The 23,876-nt window shown below is 31.1% G+C and overlaps 1 protein-coding gene across 1 annotated transcript in view; it reads left to right on the forward strand.

Moving 5' to 3' along the window:
* The window catches only part of LOC108567720 (D(2) dopamine receptor), a 57,717-nt gene extending 35,190 nt beyond the window's left edge, over positions 1-22,527 (forward strand). The window contains exons 2-5 of the mRNA XM_017928336.1: positions 8,976-9,208; positions 11,400-11,604; positions 14,292-14,565; positions 21,314-22,527. Of these exons, the coding sequence (XP_017783825.1) occupies positions 8,976-9,208; positions 11,400-11,604; positions 14,292-14,565; positions 21,314-22,358 (1,757 nt within the window). The 3' untranslated portion in view covers positions 22,359-22,527. The remainder of the gene's footprint in view (positions 1-8,975; positions 9,209-11,399; positions 11,605-14,291; positions 14,566-21,313) is intronic.
* The last annotated feature ends 1,349 nt before the right edge of the window (positions 22,528-23,876 follow it).

Here is a 23,876-nt window from a genome sequence, read left to right on the forward strand (position 1 = left end):
GCGACTAATAGCCGAATGGTTAAGTTGCCCTACCCATGAGTTAGTGGGCGCAGGTTCAAATCCTGGTCAAGCCAGGCCCTTTGTGAGCCCTCTCGGTGCTTGCAGCAATAGGGCCATCGTTCATCACAGATGGACAGTCAAATTAATGAGGTTTAGCATATGGACCTTCAGCCACAGTCAAAGGAAATAGTGGATGCTCTGCGATTCATTATACTGCTGAAGTTCACCTACAAGACGACAAAAAATCAAATCATCATAATGGTAACTATCCACCGAGAAAGATTATCCATTTAATGTCAACCGCGATCTTAAATTTACTCAATGTTCACATATATATATGAAACACATATCGATCTGCGTTTTATTGCGTATGGAATTTAAGTAACTATAAACAGTTTTATGCCTGATATAAGAGTACTTTTAATGGCACCGTCTTACTTTTTTTTGTTCAAACATTGAACCACGTTATGGCATGAATACTAGCAATATATTCTATATATACACGATATTAATATCTTTAGAAAGTTTAATAGTTATTATAGTTTAATAATTTTACAACTATTCTTATATAATATAAATATTTTTATTTTATGTCATAATAATGTCTTATGTTTCTTACCTATATAGAAGGCAACTCCCTATGTGAATATAAATATGGATATATTTATTAAGCATATATTGTTTAGTAATCGATAAAATGACCTTTCGCTGCTAATATATTTGATGTTAGATCATTCTTCTATGTTTATTTTATATTATATTACTTTACTCACATTCTTAAATAATATAGTATAGTTTATAATTTATACTTTCATATTAATAACAAAAAATATATAACAGTAAAATCGAAATATTAATTAATTAGTAACAATTATGTTATCTATAATTATTTTTTGTCTTTTAATTAATGGATAATAGTGCATAATAAGCATCCTTTTATCAACATCCATTTGTCTGTAATTCGCGTTCAAATTTGAAAAGAACGGAAAATTTACGCTTTGCACATTTCAGTAATTTTCTCGGGAACTATAATAGATTGAATGGGTCCAAAAGATGTAAATGAAAGCTAGATATTTGAGGAATGTTGCTGTAGTTCATCCATCCATTTGGCCGTTTCCAATTATGGACAATTGTTAAGTTTCTAAGATTTGGACACTCGACCCCAATAATACTCACAAAATGGAATACACATTCATTCATCAATAAACATTTAACTTTTAAATTATTATCAGACTTGTTAGTAGATTAATAAATAATTATTTGATATTCAGTTCTAGAGAATGTAATTATTAATTAATATGAAATTTGTTGATCTATTCCTACGTACTTATGTATTAGAGTATTTTTTGTATTCTGGATTTGATAAATATTTTAGTATTAAGCCTGGGTTCAAGCGAAAGTTGTTTACCGTGAAATTGGTACATTAACCTGTTGGACCAAATAAATAAACAATATAGCAGAGGACCGATTCGCATCCAGTTACGAATTAATCAACAGGTTGCGCTCGCTCTTTACTAATAAAGGAACAGCTACAGCAGAAGCAGAATAAAAAAAAAGTAGAGTAAAAGAAGAAAGTACCTGCACATTTTCAATTGAACTTAGACGGAGCGGATTTTAATGATCGCTAATTCAAAATACATTTCGAGGAAGGGAAAAGCCCTCCGGGTTTTAATTATCCGCGTTAATTACAGAATCACGTGCTGCCACGTATTTTTACACCCTTTTGAGGTTGAGATCGATAGCGCAATAAAATTTAATTGAACTCTAAGGCGGCAAAACTGTAATGTATGCAAGGAGGAAGAGGGATGAAAGAGGGATGCCGGGGCGCACCGTGAGCGGTGGTGCACTTGCAGAATCCGAAAATGGGTCTCAAATTCTTGCCGCTGCCCGCAGCATTGTAAGCATATAAAACAGCTGCTGTGCTCTGTTTAAATGGGAAAAAGGTTCTCTCCTATAGAAAAGTTCCACAGCAATATTCCGCATGGAAGACAGAAATAAATTAAAAACTTTCCTCGTCGTATTCGTGTATACGTATATGTATGTACGCATGCAGAAGTAAAAAAATAATAATGAAACGAAATCCGTTTCTTTAAATATGTATTTCGGATTCGAAATATTGCGACAGGAGATGGTGGTATTTGCGGGATGGGTTTCGGTTTTTATTTTATTTTTTTTCTCCATTCATTCCCTCTTATAAATGACCCTCTCTCTCGTATTTACTTTTTTGCGTGGCCCTAAGAACTTGCCCTGCGGACCGAATCTAATGTATTTTTGGCCCTTAATTACATTTGCATATATGTATATGTATTATTGATTAAACTCCCTCACTATTCCACACACCACAACTATAATAATATATCCAGATATTTGCACACATACTAACTACCAACAATTAGACTTGCTAATTACATGCAAAGTAATATTAATAATTCGTTTATTTCTCTTTCCACGCATGCAGAATGTGCGGCAGGCGGTATTTGCTTATGTAAAATAATGCTTGCAATGCGATTACTACACTAAAGGGCAAACTGAAAAAAAAAACGAATTACTTTTTTTTAACTCTAACTCATAATAATTTATTTCAACTAGAAATTCCAAAATCGTATACATTACAAAAGTTTATCTTAATCTTACCTATTTTTAGAGCAAACAAAATGTGTTCTGTGTTTTTTTTTTCTTAACGAACGAACATTCATATTTCCAGATTGAAAATCACTTTCATTGTAACAGTTTTCTTTGTGTGTGAAAAGTATATTAATTATTCACATTTCTCATAAGCAAGGTGATTTCAATATTTTGGCCTTAATAATATCTTGAAAAGTATATCTATCCCTTCAACAAGTCGTTTGTTTGTTCCGAAATTGATACAAGTTTCAACTGAAAAACATATTTTATTTTATTTGTAATGTTTTGAAAAAAATGATTTAAAATCTAGTTGACAACTAATAAACAAATTGGCTTTCGATAATGTCTGTTAATCTTCGGTAATTGGATTGCAACGTCTTGCAACAATATACTAGGAATTGTTACCGTAATGTAATTATAAGTAATTAACTTTTCATCGTGAGTCAATTTATGCGAAGATCAAAGCTAAAATTTGTTGCCAGGCATCTCAAAATACCCTTCAACTTATAATTGTATTATGAAGAGACTGTTGCTCTTCAAAAGACATACATAGAAGATGTTAAAGTATATGTTTTGTTGTCTATTATATTTGAATAATATCATAATATTTTATATAATTCTAATACAATACTACAAAAAAAGTTTAAATAAGGTATTTTGTATGGAATACACAATTATTAATTGTAATACATTATTAATAATACTGAACTTATCACGGTCAATTTGACCCTTTTCAAACTGTAATACAACTTTCACATTTTTGTAGCAACTGCTATATAGTAGATTTACAATTGATAGACAATAATAGTTGGTTTATAATACAATACTTTCTATTGAATATTAAATAAAACTCGCTAATTAAACACGTATTTCGCGTATTATAGAATAAAAACGTTATGGCTAAGTATAAAAGAAAGCAGTTGGTATAAATAGGTGAGATTAAAGCCAAGAAGGGATTAAAAACTATGCGGCTTTTAAACCCGCTTGCTTTTCCATCATAGAAATTGCTCTGAATATAAACATTGTAATTCATAAAATCGCAATTTGTAAATATTATTTAATTTTAAATTGAATTGCGTTTTATATCAGATATAACTGCTTTTGTAAAACTCATTTACTATTTCATATTAATATTTTATAATCAATACTCAATTTGATTTACATATTTTAATAAGTTTTGGTTGAAAAATATTTGTAAATTATATTTTAATTATAATACCTCGCATAGTGCGGATTCACTATAGCACGGTTTGAAAATTTCAAAACAAACTAAATTTTAATTGGGTTTTTACCCTCTAAAAAGTCAAATATTTGTTGCGTTGTTTATTTTTATACGGTTTTAAAATCTTTGATTAGTTTCAAACAGTGCTGAAAATTGTCGTAACCGATATTCCTAAATATTGCTTTAATAAAGATAATTTAAACTATTAATTACGAACAAATGCAAAGCATCAGTTTTCAAATTGAATTGTCTTAATTTCTTAAATATATTATCAACATATTTAAGTTGTCAAAGTTTCATTAACTTCTACTTAACTTTAATTTCCTGTGAAATATCAAATACTTTTAAATTAACTATCAAATTGTTTGAAAAACTTCGTTCATTCTTATAAAATACCTAACATTTACGGAAAGTTATACAAAAAAAATACGATCGTGATTTTGTTAAATTAAATTATCCGGAGATACGTAAAACGTATTATAATACAAATATAAAGCGGGAGTGATTCATTTTTTTTTGCTCGCTAAATTGCGTTCACCGGATTTTTCTCTTCTTCGTAGGATGTAATTCAATTTTAGGTCTTATCTTTTAATTATACTTTTTGTATAATTTTCTTGGCACGAAGCAGACAGAGAGTATGACCGAAATTTATTTTATATACCCTTCTTGTTACTTAAACAAGATTTACCGACCGACGTTATGCGTTATTTATGGTGATAAGGGATGTACTTTTTTTTTTCGTATTCGATCGAGCGTTACGTAGAATATTTTCATTAAGTACACACTTAAAGACGATCCAGGAACAAGAAAAAAAACAAAGATTATTTATGGACTCGTTGCTAAATTGTTGAGAAAAGTTTCAGTTGTTTTATTGATATTTTAGTATCATTATCACTTCAAATGTAATCGAATTTTGTCATTAAAATATATGGACTAATACATTTCATTATTAAAATATGGTTTAAATTCAATTTGTATATTTCTCATTGTTAGTGTATTTTAATTATTGTGTATTAATTTTAGGTTGAAGTTAAAATAAAAATCTCCAAAGGGTTATGTGTTTTGGAAACACTGACCTCTAAAATAAAGGAAGTCTCGTTTGTAGGCTAACGAAGTATCTGGATAATGCCTGCAAGTTAGGTGGACGTTTTACAAAGCGGCTTTAATTAAATTTAACCTCTTGCCGTCCGGTTGGAATTCAAAGAATTTCGTGTCGCGTATTTTTGTTTTGTTTGTATTTTTACTTTCATGTTTTCGCTTGGAAAGTAATAGAATAACATAAACAAAGGAAAGGTACGAGGCGCATCCAAATATCCGGCAGTTATTTGTCCGTATGCGTTCTTTTACCTACTCCACCTCCATTTTATCATTTTCAAGTTTTCTCCCGCCTAGTGAATATTGCATATTTGCTGTGCTACTTTGTATAGTATGTAAATATCGGAGCGTTCATATGAGCGTGTAAATAAAATTATATTAGAGGCATTCAGCATGGAACGAAGTTTAGTTTTCTGTATAATAAAAAATATGCACGAGTGGAACGGCAGAATAAATATTTTCACTTTTCAATTTACTCAGTAATTCGCGTAAGTTTAGTCGCAAATAATTATAACTTTGAATAGAGTTATTGGAAGAAATAAAGAAAAGTTGTAGATACTTTTTAAAGGATGTTTTATGTTGAGTGACATCCTGGCAGGTATTTATTATTGATGCGAGTATGACGTTCTTTATCGCATGGCACTTTCTCGACACGACCCTCTTGATTAAGGAATCCCATTAAATATGTATGTAAGATATTGGGCAAGGGATCACATAATTACTTGATAAATTATTAATATAAAAATCCTACTACCTTCATCAAAAAATATGTCTAATGAATAAATCCATGCGATATATATATATATTGATATTCTCTTTGAAAGATTGTATTTATTTCCAGGGCCAGATCAATCTTTATCCTGAGGTTTTTACAAAAAAAAATCTGTAACTTTCATAAAAATAATACTTTTGTAGAACTTATCGAAAAATTTGTTGCTAGTAAAAATACGTATTTTTAGAGTTTTTAAAGTATCATACTCAGTGTTACAGTAAAATTCCTTGTTCAATAGACTTTTATATATGTATGTATTTTTTTTCTAGTCAATGAAAATATACTAAACTATATTTATTTGGAAGACACGAATCATTATATTAGATGTTGAAAATAAGTGTGTCTTCTCCTTTATATTAAATATTTCATTAGTATAAGCCGACAAGAAGCATCAAAGTTGAGCATAAATAAATTATTATCTATGTCTTTGGAAGTTTCACGAATGATCTTCGAAGTTGCATTTTTTACAATAAACTCACTTAAACAAGTTCGAATGGCCATTTCGCTGCAAAGTTTTGGCATGTTTGTGCGTGATACAAAGAAGGAAACATATGGATTGAACAATGAAAACAGTAGACAGCACGCAACGAAACAGTTACAAGATGAGATTATGGTTATTATTTATTTTTATAAAAGTTTTGAAAAATATTGAATTTTGTAAACAATATATTAAAATGTGACTCAAACGAATCCTTTTAATAAGGATAATTACCACAAGTAATCAATTGTCATGGAAATTATAATACAAAATAATAAATCATTTTGTCGGTAAATTAGTATTTACACTAAAACCAAACTTGTAAAAGTTTAAATTATATTTGTACAAGGTAAAATTAAATGCACTTTTTTTTACATTATTTTTTCACTTTGATCTTTCATCATTTACTTTCTTGTCGGACCGTCCAAAAGTTGAATCCAACAATATACGTAATGGAAAATGGTATGGACGTTGTTTTAAGAAAATTGTAGAAATTTTGATTAAACTCGCCTGAGATTAAAGATTCCCAGACAAAGGTTTTCCCTCCCTAACGCTTTTCCCCCGTTGTCCGTCCCCTTCCATCTTCAATAATTAATTTCAACACAATGTAAAGATGGAAAAATGGCCATTATTCTCGTGGCAGAGGATCAAAACTGAAATGTTCCGCTGTGTTTGAAGTCACGTATTAACACATTAGCAATGTGAATATTCGCCGTGCGCGACGGCATCGACTTTGCCTGTCCTCAGCGGTTTTTTTTTTGTACAGGAAGCCCGGCGAGCTTTCAAGTGCAGATCTCACATTAATATATGCTCAAATGAACACCCAAATTGCGAAAAACCACTTGAACGTATAAAGCACTGAATTATTGCCTTGGATGCGGTCGCGATACCCATTATATTATCAGCAAATTGCACGTACAAAAATTCTTTTGATCCTCGTAATTTCAAAGCATCATTCACGAATCATTAAGACATTGCATTTACATGCAGTTTTAAACGATTACTTATGATCACATTGAAAATTCATTAAGACCTACTCTAATTATTTTAAATAAAACTAATATAATGAAATAATAAAATGTATATAATTTAGTTTTATTTTCGTGTTAAAAGTTTAGAACGAAGATAAAAAGAAGTCTTAAATACTTGGTGTCATAAAAGAAGCGTTACTATTTGGTTGCATTTTTTTTCTATTGAGGTTATGCTAGTTTTTATTAGACGATCACATAATGTGGATCATTATCGAGGAACGAAAATGCGATAAAAACTTATCATCAAAATCGACCATCCGTAAGGAATTCATAGTGTTCATGAACTCGAAAGAAATCGGCTTTTAGTGTAACTATTGTAATAAATACTAGTTGTTATAATATAATTTATAAATTTAATTACGTGTAAAACTATAAGTAATTATTCCCTGATGTGTATTAAAAAAGGGGCAGTAAACTAATTGGTATAATTAACATTGTATGGCGTAGACCGAGTGAACGACTTGTGGATGAGTTGATGAATGGACGGTTGAATGGTTCGAAGTCAGTGCGCCGTAGTTAATGATTTTATATAAATATTTTAGAACGGTTTGACAGGAGCACTTGATTTATGATATGCATTCCGATTTTATTGATCACACTTTGAAGCTCCACCATTAATTATTAATTTTCTTACCTACTCGCACCTTTTCACGGAACGCGCAACTATTATTTACACCCATTGTCCATTCACTTAATTTAATTAGTTCATTCAATTAGCGTATTATTGCGTAAATAGTCGTTCATTCATGTCAACAATTACACGATGAATTAACTCAGAAATTTAAATTATACAAAAATATATATTACTAATAATAACTAATTTACAACTTAACCCGCAACAACTACGTACAAATAAAATTAACACACCATCTATGGGTCACCATCATTAAATGGTTTGACTTATTATCCCTGTTTCAAACAGTGACAAAAAAGATTACCCGTACTAAGAGAGGTATTTCTGATACAAAGGTTCCCAAAATGTTACTATCATAATACGGTTCATTGACTATATTGGATCAATATATTTTTTTATATATTTTTAATAACTTATCATTACTAAAATATAAGAAAATATGTTTAATACAATTAAGTAATATTCGAGCAAAGGTCATTATTCCATAATAATTGAATATTAACAATTTAATTTATATAACAAGTACAATGTTTTAAAGTTATTTTTTTTATAATATATTTTGAATTTCCCGGCGCATCCGCAAATGTATCATGGTCTAGATATTACAAAAAAAGGAATAATTAATTATACTCCTTAAAGTAATTGTATTAACAGTATTCGTAGAATTAATTAAAATTTCATTAAACATAGTTACCCTATGGGTGTCTAGCATATGCATAAAATGTGTTGCAAGATATGCGCAAACGCTGTCTGCTTGAATTAATTATACGTGGCATCCTTTAATTGAAAGATATTAAGTTACTGACGTTACATATTGTACAAAGATACATGTTACCTACATTTTGCTATGAAATGAACTTTAAATATTAAAAGTATTATATTTTACATGTTTACAAAATTTTTATTCTATAATGAAAACATAATTAATTTAAAAATGTAAATGAGAATGATGTAACGATGTAACGATGATAACGATGGCTGATAGTCAGATGACATGAAAACCTTACTCTATAATTCGAAGTCATCTTAAAATACAAATTTGTAATATTTAGAAATAAATAATAAATAAATTGTGATCTTTAATAATATGGAAATATAAGTTTTGTTTCTTGTTGCAGGTCACTTTCCTCTGCCCTCAATTTATTGCCTCGCTTGGATATGTCTGGATGTCCTCTTCTGTACGGCATCAATAATGCATTTATGCACAATAAGTGTCGATAGATATTTGTCACTTAGGTATCCGATGAAGTTCGGTAGGAATAAATCACGGAAAAGAGTCACGCTGAAAATCGTATTCGTGTGGCTACTCTCGATCGCAATGAGTCTTCCGCTAAGTCTTATGTATTCCCAGGTAAATAACTTTTATCTTCTTCCATATTCATCATCAACTTATTTACAAAGCAATTTCCATAACAAATCGACACACTAATTACTAATCGCAGTCATCTAATCGGTTTAAGCAGCCGCGGCTCGAGATTTACCTTCCATTCATTACTCAAATTAAATAACCAAGAAGCTAAATCATAGATAATTAATTACAAATACGTCTGCGCGCACATTATTATCTAGTAATTAAGCTTATACGTTTTCAATTTAAATCCGGATTTTAACATTCGTTTACGATCATATTTAATATTTATATAAGCATAACTTTTGTTGATTTTCAAATGTAATTTGTGTGCAGCGCAATTAAGATTATATTTTTTGCCGTCAATATTTAATGTTTAACTTATGTATTATACAAATCCCTCGCTAATCATGTATGCATTGTGTAATACTCAAGGGTAAAACATATTAAACATTTATACTATAATTAGGGATTGGTATGTGGGTATTCAACTCACTATTGTTACAGTTTACTAGTTCCACTATACAGCATAACATTATTTATATAACCAAACGTGTTACCGCCCGAAACAATAATTACAATATTTATTGTTCCTGAAAAAACAATAAAAAATATTCTCTTTACTTCATTAATCATGCATAGAATAAATAAGTATACACCATTCATCATAGCGTTTGTAAATTAATTGAATTACAAAATTTGCTGATTGATCTTTTTTTGTTGAGCGGAGAAATACCTGTTTTTTTTATCGTAAATGTAACGTAATTTGCGAGATTTATCGCGTGGACCGAAGCTATTATTAACTTGGTGACAGTCAAATTTATTGGACAGTAATAATTCCTTAATCACGCCACTACACTTTATTATTCATTATTTTTCCGTTGCTACAATTTTCTCGAAAATGAAAAAAAAAACAAATTTGGGTGCAAATTATTGTTATTAATCGCTTCAGCTTTGCCGCTCCAACATTGTTTGGATTACATTCATGCTGTGCATAATTATGGTAATGGTAGCGCAGTGTGGAATAACACAATATTTTATATGTTTAAGTAATTACCTGTTGGGGGCTCGGCTTGTTTCGCGTTAAAGTTCCAGACACTTGTTATCTGAAATCATGGCATAACACTGTATTAACTGTACCAATATCTGTGTAGACGATACAGTCTTTAAAATAGATTCCGAACAATATCCGGACGTAAGATGTAACATTTTATTACCACTCGATAACAAATAAACGAACTTCCGTTTCGTTCTTTTACCACCTACAACTATTTGACCTACATATTGTATTTTCATATAATTTATGAAAACATAAATTTGATAATAGTTACAGAGTTACTGTACACACACATTTATTGATGCACTGCTCGTTTTGTATGTATTATGTGTACAGCGAAAGCCTTACAATATACTTTAAATTTCCTCTTCAGTAGATTTCAAAATAAAGATTGCAAAATAAATTTCAGATGCATTCGCGCGAGTAAAAGGGTTTTCCCAATAAATCGGTTGAAACTTTAGTTTCAACGTTGACTTCATCCAATTTTTATATAATAAAATTATAAAACAAATCAAATCTATTTATCAAATTTATTTATATTTGTAGTGGAAGAGCTTCAATGTTTATTTTAAATTAATTAATATTAACAACTTATTTTGCTGAATAAAACTAATTTTTCCTGTTAACATCCGTTATTTTTTAAACATTAAAATATGGACAAAATTAATCAAATCCAAATTTACATTACATTTTTAAATGTTAAGAACATTTTTGTCCAAAGAAAATATTTTTTTTAAGAAAAAAATGTTCAATATTCATGATATAAGACTTGAAGGCAATGCAATAAACATTATTATTATTATTATTTAAGACTTGAACTAATCCTATTATTTAACTTTGAAAGGTTCTATCGATTAAATCATTTTCTGCTTGCCCGTATTTTGATCGGAGCGCATAATCCTGTGGCTTTGCATGCTCTCCTAAAAGCAAACCACACCAAATTCCCGCCCTTAAATATTTCCAAAGATATTCGATGTATAGAATGAATTTACGCCAAATTATAAATAGTTGACTGCTTCGTTCTATAAAATAATTTCGGCTTCTTTTAATTAAATTATTAAACTTCACTCATCAAATTATCAAATTACGCCTAATTACTGAAATTTCAGTAATTAATATTGTTTGTTTTCTTTCCAGAACCACGAATCAGTATTAATTGATGGAGATTGTCAAATACCTGATCCGCTGTACAAATTTATCGGTTCCATAATCTGCTTCTATATCCCGCTGATCGTCATGCTGATTACGTATACTCTGACCGTCAGCCTTTTGGCGGACCAAAAACAGAACTTGGGAACAACAAATTGGTCCAGCGGATGGATGGGAGCACCATCTCAGTTAGGTAAGAATCTCATAATTTATATTATACTTATAATATAACAGTTTTATGAAAACAAAGTGAACAGTTTTTACAAAGTATTATTTTAAACTATTGCTGATAAGTTTTTGCTTGATATAATACCATTACAAATTACACTTTATGATCGAATTTATTACTATAATACTTCATATAAGACAAGAATCGGTTTTTGCTATTGAAACTAATAACTGTTAGCATCATCACGTTCTTTCAGTCTTGCTTCGATAAAGAATCAATACTGCGACTCGTTTGTCAAAATGCACATTAGATCTTAAGGCAAAAATGAAATATTTTAATGTATTATCATTATGATTGCATTAGTTATATAAAGCACATTGCTGAATTTCTATATTGATTTAGATTTTACATCAAAGTTCTCGAGTTGTAAATTTCAAATAGTAACTCGAGCTTAGGGTTGAATTGTAGACATCTATTTGATATGGTTTACTCATATTACATCATTAATTTACAACCAATATTTTCACAGTTAAGGTTCAAGAAACAAATAATATTTAACTAACTAAGATTCAATAAGTTACAGAAAAACTATAACACAATTATAATTTATATTATAAACAAAAATAATTTATATTTTTATGATGCAATTATAAATATTGTTATTATCAGATAGTAAAAATATTAACAATTATTATACATTATATATGGATGTTTATAATGGCAATATGTCCTAAGCTACTGACCTATTTTCCCGTTCGTAACGTTAGAATAAATTTCCCTGTGGGTGCTTTTACTCAATACTCCATAAAGCTGGTAGAAATAAAGAAGAAAATATTTTCATTTTTGCATATTTAAATGCTATATAATAGAAAGTAGTAAATGCGCATTGCCATCAAAAGTGCAGCGGATGCCTGACCCCTAGACTAATGGAAAGAAATATAACAAATAAAACATTAACGCTCGAAAAAGCAGTGTTTTAATATTTTAGTGTTTTCTTCTATAATAGATTGAATGGAAAGTTGGATGTTTGGGAAATGTAGCTAGAATTCATACACTGCTGTGGTTTTATCCATTTGGCTGTAATTCACGTTCAAAGTTAAATAAATGAAAAAATACCGCTCAAAAAAAGCAGCGTTTTCACATTTTAGTGATTTTCTTGGAACCGTGTGGTGCTATGATGCAAAGAGGTAGCAGCATCTTGTGGCACAGTAATGGGGCGGCATAAGCAGTGTTCACACATAAACATTTTGGGAGACATGCATTATTCTGAGAAAATCTACCATACGGCCCTAATCCAAATCAATATAAACTCCGATTTAGTATTCGTTTCTGAGGAACCATCGGATGTATAATAAGAACAACATTTCGATATATAATGAACTTATTAGGTCAAACCCCCCTTTAGATGAAGTTACAAGTGAAGTGAATACGCACAAGTATTGGGACTTTGATACATCTGCTTCCCAAACTAGAAACTTGCTACTTGTATTTCATCGAACTTCAGCTCATTTCACAAATCGTCGCATCGTTTCCCAAACTTTCTACAAAAAAATAACATTTAATTAAAGTTAATTAACTCTGCGTGCAGCCAGCTTTCTTTATATAACTGCATACACAGCGGAAACATTAACGTGTATAATGTATCAATTAATTACTTTTAATTTGCGGAAATATCGCATAGATTTTAAGAATGATATTCCATTAATATAATTAGCTTTGCCGGTGAAATTGACAATGATGCTTGTTACTATCCACGACCACTTATGCATATAAACAATTTTCAATTAAAGTTCGAGTGTTTGGAGCGACGGCCGCTGATTATTTGGCAATCTAAATGTAAACCTGCGCACATACATCGGCATTTAATTTGCTACTAATTACGATAGTACTGTAAATGAGGCAATAACAGCCACAAACCGGAGTTAATTGCAGAGAGCTCCAGTAATGGAACACGGAAAATGCTATTGATACTGGGGTACAATATAGACATATATTAGGAGTGATTTAGAATCGACGATCCGAACCATGTTTTTACTAATGTATTCAATTGGTTTGTATTTACATCATTATGCTTCTAATTAATATATGCATTAATAAATTATATAAAATTAGTGTTTTTTGTTTGTTAAATAGCAATGAATATAGTAGCAATACGTTCATAGTACGGGTAATTGATTTTGAAATATCCCGGACTATTTAAAAACGGATTAATCTTGTACACTTTATACTAATAATGTATTCTGTATCATATTTCAATTAATATTTACAATAAAATGATGGAGTCGTATTGTTCTATTAACACGTATATTATATAAAATGTACAATAAACATTGCATAGAGAAATGTTAAAGGAGAATACAGACTTACGTCAATTGTGTCAATCAAACTGAAATTTGATGTCATGAAAAATCACTTTGTGAAATTGCATTTTAAAACATAATGGCTGAAAATTATTTGAAATATTTATAGTTAAAAGTTCGATTTATAAAATATCTATTTTTAGCACATGAATGAAATTGATTATTTTACATACTTCGATAAAAGTTATATATAATTTTATAATTTTTTATTTACTGATCGATTCGATTCATTCTTATAAATTATTTAGCAGCAAAAAATTTATAATCAATTTAGTTTTATTATTTAATTTTAATCTGAATATATGTATATCAATAATATGTATTAATATATTGATTGTATGTGTCTTGCAGAACGACATTGTACATGGCGTAAACTGTTGAATGCCACCCGTGGTCGACCGTCAACACCTCAACACGCACATTCTGCAGCATCCACAGACACGGAATTAACCACTTTGGATACTCATGAGCTTTGGATACAGGAGAGCGATCCTTCACCGTGCACCATGTCCGCATTGGGGCAGTTCGGCGCTGAAATGCTTAAATTATCCAGAGGGTTGGAGGCTGTTTCGCACATCAATATGAATCGGAATTGCCAAAGGAATAAACAATCCCAACAAAGAGGGTGAGACCACATGACTTTATTACGACACTTGAATAAATATTATATACTTTATAAATGTTAAAAGTCTATTGAAAATCCATTTATAAATAATATAAATAATTAAGATTTTGAAAGATTCTTTCTCTAAATTTGCACCCACAACAGAATTCATTTTATAAATCTTTTTCATTACTTAATAATATTTGGTATACATTATATAAACTCATATAAAAATAAACTTATATGCAGTTCTATATAGCAATACCTCGCATAGTGCGGGTTATATCATTCCGGATTCACTAAAGTCCGGTTTGAAGATATCAAAACTAAATTTTTAATTGGCCAAATAAAAATAAATTCTAAAAAACACAATTATTGTTTATACATACATGATGGATTTGTTTCCTTTATGTAGACTAGTCTTTTTTTTCTGCATAAACTGCGGATTTAAAGTTCTTGATTAGGAGGCAGTGCTCCATTTTATCTGCTTGATGTAAAGTGATCAATGCAATTTCAATAATAAAACTTATTTTCGTGTGAAATTACAAACGAATGGGTAATTACCATACAAATAATAGATTACGACATATGGAGATCGGCGACTTGCCGTTCCAATTTGTGGGGTGGTAACTAAGTTATGCAATGGTAATCCAATAATTCGCATTTTCAGCTTCAAATAAAAGAGGAATTCCACTTTATGAAGTAATTTCCAACTAGTATTTAGAGTTTTCATTGAGAAACTTTTATTTTCTCTTTGAAATCGATCCGTGGAAAATCTAAAATCACACCAGATTGCTTTTCAATTACACTCGCTTTGCGAGTCTGTACCTTAAATAAATATAACTGAAACTTTACTATAAGCAATCCTAAATTCACCGTAATTAATTAAACTAAAAGTGATTAAATTTTGTTTTTAACATTAAATTAATAAATAATAGACATTTATATTGTTATTTTTTTACAAATACCTGTAATTTTTTTTGGTATATTTAACCATAAAATTATAATATTATATTTACATAACGAACGAAATATATTATATGACGTTAAATGCAGCGCCGGAGATGCGGAAAATTCGCAATTACATTTTTAAATTGCTCGTTAAGGCAGCGTTGGCAAAACCTAAGAGGTCTAGGACCGAAATAAATGTAAATGGATTTTGGCCCTATTAAAATATAATTTCATCATAGTGAAATTTAACTATTAGTTTTCCGTATTGATAAATTATTTTAATGAATGAAACTGCTCGGAAATTTTTGGCTTCCGAATTAAATTAATTGGGACCGCAATTAAAACCTTTCATTAGGAACGAGGGATGCGAGTGGGTGCGCTGTTTCCCCAATAACAGTGGCCTTTGGCGTGTAATAGACAGTGTCGAGATTTGTTGAGCTGCACGGCTCGAGGAAATAATAATTTTTCGATCGATCCATCCAAACCCCTTTTTCCGTATTTACCCTGACTGAACCTCAGCACTCATCTCAACATCGAAACCTCTGCTATTTTTACTTCTACTTACTAGTATTGATATTGGAAATATAAACTCTATATAATAGCAGATACATCTATAATTACACATGCCCTGTTTTACTTTTATTTAATAGTACAGTCATACATCGGTTAACTTTACTTCTGACAAAGAAGATAGAATTTTAAGACCCATTTAACATTCTCTTGGCTTGGCAATAAAGTAATTTCGGTTTTCACAAATAAATAGTATGATATGTCACTTTTAGCTTTAGATTTAGAAGAAAATTGTACGTAATTCTGTTTGCACCTTTTACTTTAGGGTATATTTTAACAGGAGTGCAAAAACGATAATTTACTAAATTTCGTAAATTGATGTTCATTTTTTAACAAAATTGGTTTGCATGAAAAAAGATCATGCTATCAATTTGACGGGCTTACGTATTTTGAGCTTCATCCAAGGAATCAAACGATCAATTCAAATGTTTACTGTCAACAAATAATAGAATTGGAGGAAACATTCCAAGAATTGGCAAATCACTAAAACTATGCAAATCCTCACGCATCTTTGGTAACTCATGGAAAATTATTGAAGCTTGGTTGGGAAGTGATATCGCATCCCGCATATAGCCTTGACCTTCTACCATCAGATTACCATTTATTTCGAAGTTTACAAGACACTTTAAATGGTAAAACTTTCACTAATTATGATAACCTGAAATCGCACTTTCTTAAAAACTGAACAGGATAAGGATCAGAAGTTCAATGAGCGCGGAATCATAAAATAGAAAAACCTGTTTTATTTCACACGAAAAAACCGGAATTACTTTCTTACCGACCCAATATATATCTTTTATCCAACTACAGATACAGCTAAAACTACAAAAGCTATAACTAGGTTAATTTACTATTTAAACTATTATTATTAATTGATTATTATGAATGTACTATTTTAATTGAAAACATGAACATCCAAATTTTCTGGATTTTAACTCGAAAGTCGAACTGATTAAGATTCCACCCTATTTATTTAAGTAGTATGTTTCTATATAATTCTAGTAGATTATTGCAGTAAAAGCTCCGTAAGTAACATTAAATCTAGTATAATCTGCACTCGGTGTAGCTTAACTCAAAAGCTGTATAGGACCTGATATCTGGAGAAGCGTCAAGCTGCGTTTTAAAGTTTCTTGTATGTGAGAAAATCACTTAATTTGTTATCTCCAGCTGGGCACCCAATAACGGATCGACTCTCTAGTGCTAAGTGCTAATTCTAGCACAATTATATCGGCGGAGTTCATCGCGGAATGCGGATGAAACTTTATCTCACCATAAAAATGGGAACGCAGAACGTCGATCCACATCCAAACTTAATAATAAAACAGATCTGAGCTTGCATTTTATTACCTCTACTTCGGAGAACTATAGATTTATGTAAAATGAACTTGGCTAAAATCACTGTAACAGTATAACCCTCCGAGTCGTAGCATTTCCACCTTTACTATCCTCAACCCAGTAATATTCTTTTACGATTATTATTATTCCGGGTAATATTGCGTCCCTAAAATCAAATATTTTTTGCCGAACGAATCTATAAATAACTCGAATACCAACCAATGTGCACACCGTAATAATAAATAAATAATAAAAAAAAACTATAGTAACATATGCGTATGAAACATTCCACAAATTTTGTATGTTCGTAAATATGTTTTTGTCCCAATATTCGCATCTGAATTTTCTTTTAAAAAAGCCAGGTATTCTATATTAACTTGGTTTTGAAACAATAATATCACTTTATGTACAGCATAAAGTTTACATAACATTTTTGTATGGTTGGTGTGCATGGATATTTCAAGAAAGGAAAAAATATGAAAGCAATATAGAAAATAATAATAGTTTGGATCAACAGTTCTTACGGTTTATATAAAATAATATCCTCGTGGGTAGCAAATGCGAGCAGCATAATATTTAAAAAAAACCGCAACTTTAGGAACGCAGCGCCCGTTGCATAGTTGGGAATGCATATTTTCAGAAATATCTCTGGAGAGAAAACAAGCGTGCTGCTCTCATTAAAACGCAAACAGCTATAAAACACATACTTAACTTGTATTTATGCGCACACACACATAAACAAAAGTACCCTCTACTCGACATCCATTACTATCACTTAATATCACTATTTTCTAGAAAACGTGACAACAGTTTGTCTCGAAGACGGCAATTTAGACGATTGGACGTTTTCTTCTTGCGCCGTTAAATTTGCGGCTGATAAAAAATATGTCACATAAATATACTAAACATAAGTCAGGTTGAGTTTCATTCTTGTAATTATTGTCAGAATCATTTGAAATGAAAACCAAAAGGATTTAATTAGCTCTAGATTAATTCAGTTAATACTTAGATTCTAATTGATTCTATTTTATTGAATACACATATTGCTGGTGACTAGATCATTTAGGAAACAAGAATTCAATGTATTGATCTAAATTATGAAAATGTTACATAAACCTGAATTGTCACACTTAAGGCTTTCAGCGTGCCGTGCTCTATACTTCAGAAGCTTTGAAACCCTTATTCTCTAACTACATACTCATACCCTTATTTATTATTTTTAATACCTCTTGTGACGATCTGCAGCCTCCCTCATAAAAACTTATTCACCTATTACATTAATCATTAATCAATTCGTTTCCTACTTTAATATAATTGTAATTGTATCATTTATAAATAAAAGCTAGATAATAATACGCTAGTAATGAATCAATTCCAATTTGCGTATATCAATAAACAATGGATATTCAAACAGAAATAATGAGATTCTAAATATTGACGTGGATTAGGAGGATAATGAAATCGTTATAACATGGGTAAATGGAAATATAATGTTAGTTATTAATCTTGGAGAATAAACAATCAATAATATTAATTTATTTGAAAGTATAGAAATTTAATTAAAATTTAGTGTACAATAATGTAATTAGTTAATTATTCTAATGCAAGCTGCACGCATATCGAATATTGGTTTACATATAAAACAAACAAAAATTCAGTTCGGATATCGTTCATTTCACAAACACTGTTGTTTTTTACCTTTGATCTGTTTCAATGGCAAACTGCCAATGGAGTGTTTTTTTTCAGTTTTCATGTGTTTACAATTTTTATCCTTTTTTTTTTCTTACTTCAAGACTTTCTGAAGTCACAAAACACTTTTAAAAATACATAAGCTATAATGATACGGTGCAACAGGTCGGATATTAATAACCTGTTTATTGATCATATTGACCGTCTCCTGCTATTTTCTTCCTTTATTTCAGGAATTCTACGAATCCTCGCATTACTTGCTTTCGCTCTCAACTCTTTATATAATCTACAACATTCTCAGTACATGTTTTTAACTTAAAGACGTACAGATTTAATTATATCATATTATTTATTTAATAATTTTTATTGGCCCATTTACCGTAGTCTTTTCCCCCTATGATACTAGTATTTTATTAATATTTCGGGTAAAAAATGTGAATATTGACAATACGTGGATGAATTAAAAGAGTTCGCGGAACTCGTTCGAGGAAATGTAGTTGAAAATGTTGCAATTCTCGGCAACAATAGATTCATTTCAAATTTCCATTGTACGAACGAGTCTATGCACTTTGCACGGACCAACGCGATCCGGAAACACATAGAAAAGGGTTAATCTGTTACTTTTTTCCGCGCAGTTGAACAAGTGAACTTGGTCATTCAATACATCTGTCAGTCCTCTTGCTGTTCCGTCATACCGGTTTTCAGCAAGGTTTATTTGATGAGGATCGAACGGAAATAATAAAAATGTTCATTCAAATATCGATGATGGAATTATTCTATTCGCGTTGAGTAAAAAGATATATATATATAATTACGTACAGTATTGTTATCAACGTGAAGCTCAGGCGGCAGACAAAGGCCACGTATCTGCGGAGATATCTGCAGAGTACAACGTTATGATGCTTCCCATCATGGTCGTTGTGGATCTGAACGAGCCTAATCGAGCGATTAATCAAATAATCTACTACATTGTGCAATCCAATGCTAATTTAAGCCAGGATGATGATCCAAGTCAGTGCACCTAGCTTAATCTACACTGCAATTTGTATGCTTTATTACAAAAGTATAGTCTTGTAATCATGCTTTTATTGAATAATTTGACAATACTGACAATTGACATTAGTGCAGAATAAAATTTTAGTTAGTATTGATAAAGGAGGCACACATTCATAGCAGATTTAATAAAACAACTACGATCTGAAAATACCGAGATTGCAATGTGTTCAAACGAGTGAATTGGATAAACACGTGGACATATCATAATAATTATTTTGTCTCTGCTGATTTGTTTATGCACGCCATGTGCATCTGTTCGCTGTATAGAATGATTGTAAAACTGTGAGTTTATACTTGTTATAATGTTATAAAAGTTGCATATCTGATGACTATTTCATCAAATAACAAAGTTATATTACAATTCTACAAAGCAAATAATATCTAAGAAGTAAAATGTTAAATCAGTATTTTTTATATAGACGAACTTTGCAACATACTGAAACCATCTGATACAGTACAGAATTTTCAAGCAGTTCAATTTCTACGAGATATATTCATGAGAGTATTTTTACGACACATATTTATCATACATTTATAGAGTGTAAATCAAATCTACATTTTTATTATAACACATTTACTTTGCATTTGTAATTCGATATAAAGAATAGAGTGCATCTTATAACAAATATTTATACTTGATACATAATACTACTAAGTTGTAACAAGAATATTGTGATTATGTTAAAATAATTTTTATATTATAACTTTATACTTTTGATTCACTAATTATTTTTATTACGTAATTTTTTTGTTAGAAAATACGTTTATTTTTAGTTTTCTCGGGTAGAAATACAGTAATATTTTATGTGTAATTACAAACAGCAAAAACTAAGTGTTAGTTATGAGCAAACATAGTTAGTTGAAGCAATTAATAAGCCCTACCCGGGGTCTCTCCTGTTGTAAATTATATCGTTATCGAGTGTTCACCTTTTACTGAAATGAGAAAAGTTACGTATTCATATCTATTCTTGTTTCATATTTTTTTTATATATTAGTTAATAACTAAAATATATCAATGATCACAAATATTAACTTAGCTAACTTTCGTAAATTCTCTTTTATTTCTCATATTTAAATTATAGGAAAGCAATCTAATAGAGATAGATTTTGCATTTTTGATTAAATGATTGAATTCATAGTAATAATGTGAGTATTGTATTCGTTTCAGATCCGGTGACCGAGAATTGCATCTTTCAAATTTAAATTCACCTCTATTATCGTCATCATCGGAGAGTCCGTCGCCGTGGTTGGTAAAAAGAAGGCGAGCCTCGACATTTCACGAAGGCGATAGTAGAGACGAGAGTCCTTCACCTAGATGGCGTCGCAGAGGATCCAGTTTCCATGAAACTCGAACCATCGACCTACCAGAGGAGACTAGTAAATCCGAACGTAGTGAAAGCAATTCGTTATTGCTACCTCCCCCGTGTACGTGTCCATATTTCGGACATAAACAGAACGATAAATCACCAGCGCCGCAGACGGCCGAAGTGAAAATAATTCCGAGTGAAAAAATCGAAATTTTATCAACCAGCGAGAACAAACTATCCCCGGCCGTATCCCCGATTAAGAAGTCCATGTTGAGCAAATCTCGGACCGGTATAAATGGGGAATCTTCGCCGACGAATATAGTGGTCACCTGGGAGTCTCCGACCAGGAAGAAACATCACAGGGGATCCAGTTTCGGAAGCACCAGGACGACAGTAAAAACATCTGCAGCTCCGAAAACTCCTTCGCTTCTTCGAAGGTCAGCCACGCTGAAACAGAATGGTCACAGCGGAGGAGCAACATTGGTGGATCGCAGAAAAAATCCTTCATCTCCATGTCTCCTGCAACGATACAACTACAACAACGCTCGTGCAGGCACGGTGAGGTCCCATCATAGTCGCAACTCGAGTGTCATTTCCCGCAATTCTTCGCGGCACGGCAGGATAATCCGATTAGAGCAGAAAGCCACGAAGGTCCTAGGGGTGGTTTTCTTCACTTTCGTTATCCTCTGGGCCCCGTTTTTTGTCCTCAACTTGCTGCCGATTGTCTGCGGCGAGTGCGAGAGGCATATCGACAATTGGGTCTTTCAGTTCGTCACGTGGCTGGGATACGCCAGTTCTCTGGTAAATCCCATATTCTACACTATATTCAATAAAGTCTTTCGGCAGGCTTTCAAAAAGGTCTTGTTGTGCAGATACAGAAATCCCAAGTGGCGACCGCACAGGTGACCCATCAGCACGAACAACAAACGCATCAACGCCAAAAGGACACAAACTTTCGAAGTTTAGATAATCACTTAGTACATCTCTCTGTATCTTCTTATCTATCAACTTCTACGACATATCACAAATTACCTTAAAATGTAACAAATACTCCTTTCTCCTTCTCTATATTTGACTGCTATCATACGATTTGTGATATAATACTAGATTAATAATTAATTATTTATTTGAAATTTAAAATATAAAGTGGGGAAAACATTATGCTTCTAAAATTAAGGTAAAATAATGAATGTACGTCGATAAATATTAAATGGTAATTAGTTAAAGAGTGTAAATACGGTCTTTATAAATAGCATTTTCTTTCGTTTCCATTTAGGGTTTTTCCACAAAGAAAAACCGCCGGAGTTCTCTTTATTCAGCTAAGAGCAACACCGGGTCACGAAGTTATTTTAATAACATAAGGGGGTCGGGGGGCAACTTTAACGCGCCTTTTACGTGATCGTAAAAAGTTATTGTTTCTACAAAAAAAAATACAAATTGGCCCTAGAAGGTTTTTTTTTCTTCTTCTTTCATCGCTTCCCTCAATATTTTTTAAAATCATCTTTGGTCCGTAAATATGAGGCTTTTAAATCCATCAATGCTAAAACGTCGGTGTTATTTGATTTGGTTGGTCGGCGAACAGGGTAAAGAAGGAATTGATGTTTTTTCTCAACCCTTGCACAAAACACGCCGCAATACTATTTAATGCCCATTGAAATAAATTGGAAGTTTGCGCAAGTTTTCCGTTATTAAAACTGATTCCGGCCCGAGGATTTGAAGCTTAGAATGGAGGAACTTTTTGATAAATATTTGTTTGTTGAGTTCGCGACATAATTCCCAAAAAGTTCCCCGTTTAACATCGGACGACGTCGGAAGGGAATTTAGATTAATTAATTACAGGTTTGTTTTTCCTTGCTCTTCGTGAAACTAATTATTGATCTAAAGGATTTACACTGGAGGCGGCACTAAGAAAATTGGTATTTGCGCTGCGGAAGCGCAGCTCTTTGAATAATTTCCTTTTTTTTTATATTATAATTTTGATGGACATAATTTAGTTGCAGGCATGTTGCAATTTAATAAAGCGAAATTATTATAATTTAAACAAAAATCGATTTCGTTTTATATTAACGTGATAACTGCATATAACAGTTTGTAAATACATGTATAAAATTATTATTTTTTATTATATATATACACAAACAAAGTTAGGAATAATCATTATTAGATAATAAACTATAAATATATGTTAAGTATAATAAAATTGGTCATTATATATTGTGCATTAAGGACGGCTATATAAACTTTATTTCTCTTTTAATCCCATAGTCATTTGGACCGGCCAATTTACGAGCAGAGACATTCGAGGAGTTAGATTAAAACTTGGATTGAAATTTGTACTGTTTTCAGTTCTATTATTGCTTTTACTTCATTACTTTAAGATGCCGACTAAATGTCCTCCTCTTGGCACAATATAAAAGAACACAT

The sequence above is a fragment of the Nicrophorus vespilloides genome, unplaced genomic scaffold, assembly GCF_001412225.1.
Source record: "Nicrophorus vespilloides isolate i.1.1-1 unplaced genomic scaffold, Nicve_v1.0, whole genome shotgun sequence".
NCBI lineage: Eukaryota > Metazoa > Arthropoda > Insecta > Coleoptera > Silphidae > Nicrophorus > Nicrophorus vespilloides.